The following is a 10,911-nucleotide window of genomic DNA, read 5'->3' as shown; positions in this document are numbered from 1 at the left end:
CAAGCAGCTCCCAGGCCAGCTGGACTTCTGCCCTGTGCTCCAAGCGTGACTGTGTACAGTGATGGAGGCGGCGCATCCCTCTGCCCGCAACTGGCTGGATACGGCTCGTTCTCTGTTGCTTCTAGTGAATGGATGTCTTAACAAAGGAAGCAGAAGTGATTAGGTTCAGGTTAAAGCAAAAGTGTCATGAACTGGAATATCAGCTATTCCAATTTCTTGGCCCACTTGGCTACACCATCAGAGCAAAGCATGACCCCCACCCCAGGTTCCCAGCAACAGAAAGTCACTAAGTATATGGACAAGTACCAAGAACTCCAAGGCTAGATCCTGACAGGTCTCTAAGACCTGGATTAGTCTCAGTCCTTCAAAAATCCGAGGACAGAAAACTTGGGAAGGATTGATAGCAATTTAAGTGGCATTTAAAAGTCATACCGTATGTTTCTGATCCTACGGAGTAATATATCTGGGCCCTAGAAGGTGCCCACCCAAGATAGCTGGGAGGCATAATTTTCCTGTGGACCTGAGAACTAAGATTTCTAAGTTCTTCCTCAAAATTCCTGTGGATCAGTATTATTCCTCGCTTTACAGGAGGCAACTGAGAATCAGACAGGGCTCACCCGAGTAAGAGTGAGAGACTTCAGAAGAAAAACCGAAGAAGAGATAATAAGCCTCGGGTGCTGCTTCCCAAGGTGGGCGATAACTGCTTGTGCAAAGACTTTGACATTGAGCTTGGCTAAGCTCATGTCTCTCTCAAAGCACAGGCTGGCTTGGATTGCCTGACTCTAACTCTGATTCATTCAGGGAACTAGAAGCTGGTCAGGCAGAGAGAACTGAAGTCAACTTGCAGAATTTCCTTAGTGAAAAGATCTGTGAATCTGAGATGCTGAACTCTCCAGGAGATGAATCTGGGAATGATATTTAAAATAAGTCACTAGTTTTTATCCTGAGATGGGTGATGAGCAAATGGTAAAGTGATGGGAAGGGGTGGGCCAGGTGGCTTCCAAATAATTCACTTGTGAATCTAATCATGTCTGATTTCCCCTCTATATGCTGGGAGGGCAGAGGAACACTGCAAATAGTTTAGTCCATATCCCATGTTTCATATTGATTGACTAGTCAAGGTGTGATGTCCTTCGGCACCAGTGATGAGAGAAAGGAAGGTTGCTTTCTGGGAGACAAGATGATAAAAGTGACAGAGACTCGATGAGTGGGATGGTCATCAGATCTGGGGGGAATCTGTGGGGAAGATCATGTTCTGTTGGCTTTGGGCCTCACCTGATGAACTCATTTCTTCATCTTTCACCCTGGATAAATACTTGAAACAAGTCCTGGTCCACATATGCAAGATCCAACTTCATTGAAGAAAAGATTTTCCATCAATTCAAGGCCCTTCTCATTGTTAATTTAATCCCATTGAAATAGGGGACAGAATAGAGACCATCGCTCTCTGCAGCTAGGAAGATGAGCCTGGATTATGGGTTCCTCTGGGGTTTTCCCAGCCATGTGGCAGGCTGACTGCAGAGCTTGCTCTAGAAGCAAGCTACTTACCACCACTCCTCCTTCCTCTTGGTTCCATTAAACCATGTATCTAGCTTGTAATGCATGAACCTCTTTTTCCTTTTTAAGACGCCCAACTCAGATGTGATTTTAACAAAATTGAATGGTAGCTGCCACTTTTGTTATTTATCCTTATAAACAATCTTCTCTATTCTTTTTTCCCCTAACTTCTCAATTCCATTCTTCATATTTTCATTAGAGCTGTATGATTTATATAGCAATGTTTCAAGTACCATTTCTAGCCCTGTGAGGTTGATATTACTCATTAGCATGTTACAAATGAAGAAACCGAGGCTCCCAGAGGTACAGTAGCCTTACCAAATCCTAAGTTCATCTAAGTGGTGAGAGCTGGAACCTGGGCTTTGTCACGCCTAGCCCATGCTCTTTCCATTCAGACCACGGCTGCTTCCTTTGCTTTCATTTCAGCTTCCATCCAATCTTTGCCTCTCTGGTTTGTTGGAAAATGTTCAGTGTCTCTCACCTCTCATCCCAGGCGACTGATCCTCTAGGACTTTGCTTCTTGGTAGATGCTAAAAGTGTGCTTTGAGAGTTCATCTCGTTTTGTTTCCCCTTCCTAGTTGGTTTGTACATCATCATTTCTTCTGAATTGCTTAAACTCCTTCCTGGGAGACTTGATCATGACTATAACTCTACAAGGTACTGTGATCACCAGCCTACTTCAAATCTCCACCACTTCCCTGTTTCTCCCATATTCCTACCAAGAACCCAGACTACATATGCATTACTCTGGAAGCGCTACCTGGCATGCTGTTCTTACTAAAGGGCTTAGAAATGTTCTCAAGGGCTATTCTCACTTGAGGAACCCCATCTGTTGTCTTGGTGCTGGGTATTTCCCATGACTGGTCCTCAAGAACACAAGTTACTAATGGCCAAGCTAGGCTGGGTCTGATTTTCCCTCTCCTGCTGCTTAACAGCCATGAACTTATTTGTTCAACTCAGTTGGCCCTGTAAGCACCTTGCCCTCTGACCTTTACTGTCCGTTCAATCTTATACCACACCCCTGACTCCTGCATGGAAACACCTGACCCGTGGCTGTCCCTTTATCTTCAGGCTGTTTAAAAACATTATCCTTTAGTTTTTCCTCCTACAAATATCCATACAGCCAGATTTCTGATTCTCTGAGTTCCAAGTTTCTCCTTCCATGACAAACTAGAAACATTAATGGGATTTTTCTCAAAGCAAGAATATGCTGGGAATACATGTACAGCAGTTAATGATTAAGAAGAGAGTAGCTCCCTCCACTCCCTGTAAAATGACTAGATCAAAAAGGGAAATAAACATCCCTGTCTGAGATCTGTGAACCCACCAGACATAAACCAAGGGAAGATGCTGTGTAACTGCATCTTTGCCGGAAGAAAGAACTAGGCACATTTCAGCACATTGGCTTTTTTCCCCAGGTTAGCACAGAAATGGAAAAACAAATCAAAGCCTTCCTCTCACCTTTTGTAAATTAAAGCTCCCTAATCGAGCGATGTCACTGAGTCACTGCAAACATATCTAGTGTGCCCATTACTCTGATCATCCGCTCATTCTACATTTCAGTGCCCACTCTGTCGAGCATTAATCTAGATCACCCCTTTACCCCCCAAAGTGTGCCCCATGTTTCTAGGTCTGTAAAATACCATCATTCCAGCCTTTCTTGATCTCTCAAAATCTGTGGGCACTCATGTTTAGCCTGCCCCTCCGCCGCCCCCTTCAAGTTTACAGTCAGGCCCAGTACATAAGCATGCAAAGCAAGTCTGAGTTATAGATGAGGCTTAACCTCTCATAGGTCAGCTATTCTCAAAGCTGGTGATACTCCATATGTTCTCCCTGAGTCACTAATTGGCAAGAACTGCATCTTCTGGGCAGCGTGTGTGATGGGGTTGGGAGGCTGCTGAAGGGCAAGTGTTTATAGATTTGTGAAACAGCATCAAACTCAATTAGCAAAATCTTTAGTCTTGCTAGTGATGGAACTCTTTCCCACACTCGCCGTCATATGACTTTTTCTTGATTTCCCACAGCCAATCCTTTTCTGAACTCTAGAGATAATATTCCTGAACACCCAAGTTCTCGACAACTATTGGCTTGTCCTTAGTGTTTTACAGGAAACTCCCTGTTCATGTTAATAAAGTGTCTCTAAACATCTTTTTCCAGTTTTGTTTTACTTACTCGGTGTGGCTGCCACGGACACTGTGGCTTCTACCTACTTCTCCTACCTGTACCAGCTTCTGAACTGACTATATCCCCAGAGAATAATACAAACATTTAATAGTCTAGAACTGAACATGATAAATGTATGGCCCAACGCCTTTTCTACTTCCGTTCCCTACTCACATACAAGGTGTATGAGAATCACCTGTGGTTCTCACCTCCCTGACAGCCAACAAACTTCCCAGCTGGAGCAGGGGCTAGCTTCAGGAATACCAAAGGAGGGAGAGGCCCCACCAGCTCTTGGCTCTACCAGTTTAGGTAACACAAGACAATACAGCAAAGGTGTCTCTGCCAATGCCCAACTCCCTGCAAGTGTCCAAGGAGCCAAAAAGGAACAGTTCAGGGACTCCCTGGTGGCACAGGGGTTAAGTCTCAGTGCTTTTACCGCTGTGGCCTGAGTTCAATCCCTGGCCAGGGAGCCAACCCACACACCTCTGCTGCTCCCCTCAGCAGTGTATTTCAGTAGATCCACCTGTTCTGCTCCCCACTCTGTTCTGGCAAACCCTCTCACACCCCATACATCTGGCCTACACCCCAGTTCTATGCATAAATACATAAATATTTAAAAAAAAAAAAGGAAAAGTTCAAGTAACTGTCATTAGGATTCACAGTCCATCATACTCTTATAATATTAATGAATAATGAAATAAAAATTATCTTAGTGCAATGACCACCATATTCACAGATTTTTTTTTTTTTTTAAATATCTCTAAAAAAAAAACAGGCTGGGAGTGATGAATGGGCCCATGATCACACAGCTGGTAAGCAGTGATGCTAACCTTTGCCCTCAGTCTAATTCCAAATCTATTCCACTTCAGGCTGTCGCCCTCTGCCTCCCCCGCAAGGAGGTCTTAGATTTCAGGATGTCTGTGAGTACATGGATAAGCGTGGTACACATCTGGGAAGACCAGAAACATTTGGGGTGAGCACTGATGATTCAAGCAATAAACACACACACCATTTATTATTTGTAGTTCAATACTTTTTCTTTTAATTCATACTGTACTTCCATGGGTCTAGCTACTTACATTAAAGATTTGGCTGGGAAGCCTTGTATGTTTCTAGGTACTAGCAGTAAGTTTCCAGACCTTGCGCACAGCGCCAGGCAGAGGACAGTTACAGTTCCCAACACAGATGGCCAGACAACTCAACTGCAGTCAACCTGTGTTCCTTCCCATTGATGGCCCAGTGCAGATTTGGGGCTCCTCCTTATGCCTCACCCCACTCCACCCCATGTCAGGATTGCCCAGGGACCACTATGGCCTCTGGCCCATCCCTCCCCACCTCGGGGTCTAGGTTGAGTGGGGAAGGGGGGAAGCACCATGGGTTTGGGAAGATGGTCTGGTCCATGCAGAGAGTGGTCTGGCCCTAGAGTGCAGGAAGGGGAGGTGTGGGGAGCCACACACTATTGTTGGCAAAAATGGTTGCTTTGATGATGCGATCTCAGCACATGGCACCCAAGCCCAGGGCCAACATTCCAGACAGAGCCAGCTGTCTTGCCTGGAGCAGAGGCCACCATTTTGCTTCTGCAGTGTCTCATTGTGCCGAGAGAAGCAAGGGAGACCAAAGAGCAGAGATGACAATGTTCTTTCCGCCTTCACATGTTGCGTAGATCGTCTGGCATCAGCTTCTCTTGGCAGGCCAGGTGCTTCTCCCCAGTGGCCAGGGCTCCAAATCCGGGCTCCCAGGCCTGCTGAGGACCTCAAGTCACAATAGAAAACAATGCCCAAGACCCCTGAGTGGTCACATAGAACACCAAAACAGGGAGCTGGCTGGGCCCGTCACAGCCATGGTCGGAGCAGGAGTGAGGTAACGAGGCCGGGCAGAGAGGTGGGAAGGGGGTCTCTCTACACCGTGTGCAAATTCCTGCTCCACAGAAAAGCAGGGACATTAAAAGGTGGCCTTCCAGAAAAACGCTCCGCCCGGACCCAAAACACATCTTCTGGAAGAAAACAGAGGTGGAGAGGAGTGGGGTCAGCCTGCTGGTGGTTTGGGGATGAGGGCCAAGAATGTCAAGTGGTGAGTGGGGTGATTGTCCCACAGCCTAGAGACAGGGGCGGGGGGAGAGAGAACTAGGAAGAGAAGTGCTCAAGTGTCCTACTGGTATGGGCAGGTGGAGTCAGGGATGTGGCAGGGAGACCACAGTCCTGCCACCCAGGGAGAGAGAACAGTGCTATTTCTCCTGCGGGGAGTGGGGGGGGTCCAAGAGGAAGGGCTGGCTTTGGCTGCCCTGCAGAGCTAAGGAAGCAGTAGAGTATGGCACAGAAAGTATCCTTCTGAGTCCACAGATGGCCTAAAAAGATTCTTCCTCTAGTTCTGCCTCTAAGATTTCAGTCTAGAGATGGTGCCTGTGAATGTATTAGACATAGTCCAAGCTTGGGTGGGGCATAGGGAGATGGGGAGAATCTACATCTAGCAAAGCATTCCTCCTGAGGTTTCCTGGTTCTCCCCTCTCCCTGTAATCCCTGCTCTAAGGCAAATCAAGATGGTAGCTAAGGTTTCACACCTATTTCCAACCCCATCAAGGTTTTGACTGAGCCAAAAGACATGCTAGAACCAGAAATGACTTCTCTCCACTGCTACCTCTAGCAAGGAAGAAAGATGGACAGATAGATGAAAGGCTTCTTAGCCAAGGATGAAAGATGGCTCAGTCCAAGATGGTGCCTTTCTTGCCATTATCCTCCTAGTTCAGAAAAGATCCAAATGACGGTCTCTTCCCAAACTAAGACGAGCCAACTGAAGGAAGAAATGCCTTTCTAGGTTAATACTGAACGAGTCTGATCTCCCTTCCTCGTCCTCATCCCCACTCCCCTGCCCCAGTGGACAACTGAGAGCTGTAGACATGACTGACCTCTCCAAGGCCACCTTCTCAATTACTCCACTGTAATTGAGTTTAAACCCTGTAAGCTGTTCTTTACCTGGTTAGAAACTTTGTAAATTATTTCAAATGGAGCATAAACTCATCAATGTTTTGCCACATGAATCCTCACAGAAAAATCCCCTATGTGACTTGAGTTCTTAGGTGAACAAACAGAAAACAAAAGAGCCTGCTGGAAAGAGCTAGCCTAAGAGGTGGTAGTTCTGATGCGCCCTTGCAGACAGCTCCAGGCCAGGCAGCTGCAGTTACCATGAGTTACCATGTCATTTATGGGTTTCCCTGCAAGGCTGAGCTCCCTTCTCTGGCAGATTACTGAATAAGGAGAAAACACTTTTGTCTGGGACTGAATAGTACTGTTGGGTTTTTTCCTTGGTTTGAAAATCAAAAAACTATTTGAATAGAGAGTGCCCACAAGGGATCCATAATTCTTAGGCATCAGGCAGCCTGAGGGGTACCCCCAAGGTACACCCATTGTTTCCTTGGTTCAAATCACCTGAAAGCATGAGGGCATCCTCAGACATGATTATCTTCCCCTCCCAGTTACCTGCTCCCTCTGTGAATGGTCCTGAGAATAAAAACGAAAGCAGAACAACTCTGCGTAGTTGGGCCGGTGGGTTACATATCACTTTGCTCCAAGCAAAAGCAAAAGAAAAAAAAAAGCCATCCCTAAGGGATGGGACCTTTAATAACTTAATAATTTAAATAAATAAATAGTTGTCTATGGAATAAATTAGTGGTTTTACCTTTTTTGCTTTCAAAGGTGTTGGGGAACCGCTATGGCCTCAGGCTACTAGACCAGCAGGGAAATTTCTAGCAGTGTGCACCACTCCTCCTTTGGCTGGTGAGTCTTGACCCTCATACCAGAACCACAATGAGTGGTGGTGACCCACTGGCCTATAGGCAGAAGTACTCATCACCAGGTTGACATTCAACTGCATTTCCTTACTTCTCATTTCCTAAGGGAGGGATATTAATTTTTGCTGACCCAGCAGCTATTCTACTCCCTGGGCAATGGCCTGGGCAGTAGGTTTTTGTCCTCTCTTCCTGCCTTTGAGCAACTACAAGGCTGGATCCTTAGACTAAAAAGTCAAGAACTTTTCACTGCCAAGTGAGATGTGCAAGAGAAGTGATTTCAAGAGAAGAATACAATTTGTTCTTTTGGGGTAGGTCATTGATAACTTTCCTTTCCTTCTGCACCTTCTATCAAGAGGCCCCACTAGAAGACCGAGCAATCTGGGAGAGCTCTCCCTGCCAAACTGGCTTTCCTGATGGAGAATCTCCAGGCGCTGTGCTTGGGGAAGCCTTTGGAATGCTCTGGCAAGGATTCCAGGGCCATTCTGTGGAGAAATCGAACTGGTGTATGAAGGATGATGGATGTGCCCAGAAGGGCCCCAAGAGGTGAGACAAATGCTCAGTTCCCCAGAGCTAACCTCCAAAGTGGATGATTCACTTTCTAGACCCAGGACTTCTTTCTACTCCTGAGTCATCTCCTAACTCTGGGGTCAGACGCGAGAGAGGCTTTGCCTCCTCTGCTAGAATTCCCACTGTAAGTCTGAAAAACTAGAGACGTGGAATAGGGCAGCTTGGGGCAGCAGAGAACGCCGCCTGGCTTCTCCCTGCCCAAACACATGTACCTTTGCCAAATCCATTTCCTCCAAGGGCTTAAGACTTCCTCTAAGAGCCAAGAGCCTCAGACAGCGGTGTCCTTGAAGAAAGCTGGCCCTTCACTGAGAGTAAGTGACGGGGCAGCCAACCAAGTGCTCAATTCCTGATGCTCCCTGTCCACCCAGCACTCTGTGCTTAGACCCTGCAATCCACACATTGCCTGGGCATCCACTCTCTCAATCCCTAGAGTTCCCAGGACACCCTGGTTCACCTGGAAATCAAGCTGGCAGCTCAAAGTGAAGGATGCAGAGCCCCCAGAGCTGACTTGCTTATAATCATGAAAAGAGGTTTAACAAGATCAAAAATGCTCCACCCTGGCTAATAAACAATGTGCTCTTAGGGCACAGAGGAAAAATAGGACTTTAGGCACTAAAAAGTGACACTTCGCCCAGATCCAGCCTGGGAGAAGACCAGAGAGAAAGGGGGAGGGCAAGTAGGAAATTCCCAGCCCTTATTGGGTCCAGCCCCTACACAGGTGAGAAGAAGGGGGTGATGGAGAAGACCGTCCCATATACGAGACCTCAGGAGCCTACAGCTTCAAAACACAAAGTCACAAGCGCAGCCTTTCCAGCTTTCCCACCAGCCTCTCCACCCGACTCTTGGGGGATGGTCCACAGGAAGGGGGCGGCCTGTCTGGTGGAGTTTAGATGGGGCTCCTGCCCTTGATGCTTCCTTGTTCACAAGAGAACATCTGGAGGCGTGGGGTCGGGAAGAGGAGATTCTCTTCCATTGGGGAGACAAATCAGAAGGGGATTATTAGGGAATGAAGCACCTGAAGCAATGCCCCCTTGAGGCTTCTTTTCAAGACCCAGGGTCTTCACAGGCATAACTTTGGCTCAACAACATTTCCCTTCTCAGAGCCAAGAATGGCCAGCGAGGGAAAGGGCGGGGGTGACAGGAGGGGGAGGAGGAGGGTCAGGGGAGGTCGGTGCTGGGAGATGGTCCCTGCCCTCCTCAGCCCCTCCACCGGCCAGCACGGGGGCGGTCCCGCTCCTTCTCCCTGGTACATAGGCATTATCTCTGTTTAAAATCTGTATATAATATATATATTTATATTCTGTATATATATATTTATATATATTTATATGGTCTATGTACATGTATTGCACAGGCCTCTTGCAGCCACCCCTGCTCCTGCCTTGTCAGTGATAGCGGTTCCTCTTCTCTTCGCTTTCTGATGAGTAGTCACGGGACCTGATGCCGTTCTGAAGGTTGATGAGTGAGTCCTTCATCTGTAAGACAGGTTTGCTGCCTCAGTGCCCTTCAACCCGCAGTGCCTACCACGCCCACCAAAGGCTCCCTGATCATGCCAGAGAGCTCCAGGGAGCCAGGCACCTAAAACAAGGGCAATTCTTCAGGGGCACAGTCCCAGGCAGAAAGGGGATGGTCGATCTAGCACTGGAGCCCCGAGGGGAAGGTCTGCTGTGTCCCAAAGAACTGTGGGCCTGGTTCCACTGAATTAAGAGTTCTCGCAAAGCATCCACCGCACTGAGGGGCTACCAGAGATGGTCTTTTGTCTTCAACTCATTCAGTGTGGTTTCCCTCCTGATCCTGAAGACACTTCTCTCTCGTCTATTCCAATCTCATCCATTTATTAAGACCCAAGACAAACCCAAGCTTTGTGTGCCCTCCAGCACCTCTCTAATTCCTGGCCTCTCGTGGACCGCTCACTGGGGCTCATGTTGCTTTGCATCTCCAGCGGCTTTGCTTCGTGTGTGCTGGACTGGCACTGTCTCTTAGCCCTTCCTTTTTTTTTTTTTTTCTTAAGATTTATTTATTTTTACAAGAACCAGGGTACAGGCCAGAAGTGCGGGAGGGTGAGAGAATTCACCAGAGAAAGAGCAGGGAACAGAAGAGGCAGACTGACGAAATACACTGCTGAGGGGAGCAGGGGGCAAGACAGGAGAGGTCTGCCACACCATATGGGAATCTCCCCGGCTGGCTGGGATGGAACCCGTGCTGCATAGGCTGCAGACAGCTTTAGAGTGTGGCACTCAACAGCCTGCACCACCAGGGAGGCCTTCTTATCCCTTCCCTAGTATGCCCTGGGTGCCAGTAGAGGACTGAGTAGGCTCCTAGTTGTACCTCTCTCACTGAAATAACATTAATTGGATTCTGTACCCTCTTTAAAGAAATGGACGCATTAACATAATCAAGTCATGCAATGGAGTTAAAACAAGGGGGTTCCAGTGGTAGAATCCTAAAGTGGGCATGCTATCACAACACACAGGTATTGCTCCCAAGTAAGGCGCTGTTACAACACAGTTAACATTTCATGGGAGAAGTGTTATGGATTTGAGGACCTCTGGTCTCTCTGCCTACCCTATACCTTTCTTCTCTGTCTTCTATAGTCTCTGCTCGACAGGGGAGGAGGTTTCTATTACTCTTCTTTTATGTTACTTTTGAAGGGAATGAAATAGAACACCTATCTCTATGCTTGTAGAATCTACCATGCTATAAATCTTACAGCCCCCAAGTGGCAACTTAAGGGATCTCACCCTGAAATAGAATTCTAGAGTTGGAAGAGAACTGGCTCATCCAGTGCCTTATCTAACTTCACCCCCTGAACACTTTCAGTGCGTCTCCGTTCTCCTAAG

The 10,911-nt window shown here is 47.3% G+C and overlaps 1 protein-coding gene across 13 annotated transcripts in view; it reads right to left on the bottom strand.

Moving 5' to 3' along the window:
* Window positions 1-9,456: 9,456 nt before the first annotated feature.
* Window positions 9,457-10,911, bottom strand: part of GRAMD1B (GRAM domain containing 1B) — a gene marked incomplete at both ends in the record, with an annotated part of 161,111 nt that continues 159,656 nt past the window's right edge. For all 13 annotated transcript variants that reach the window (XM_084249004.1, XM_084248999.1, XM_084249005.1 and 10 more), the window contains one exon: window positions 9,457-9,546. In XM_084249004.1, coding sequence (XP_084105130.1) covers window positions 9,457-9,546 — 90 coding nt within the window. The remainder of the gene's footprint in view (window positions 9,547-10,911) is intronic.

The sequence above is a fragment of the Talpa europaea genome (genome assembly GCF_964194135.1).
Source record: "Talpa europaea genome assembly, chromosome: 12".
Lineage (NCBI taxonomy): Eukaryota > Metazoa > Chordata > Mammalia > Eulipotyphla > Talpidae > Talpa > Talpa europaea.
Note: the sequence above shows the minus strand (reverse complement) of the source record. Positions and strands in the feature narration are given on the sequence as shown.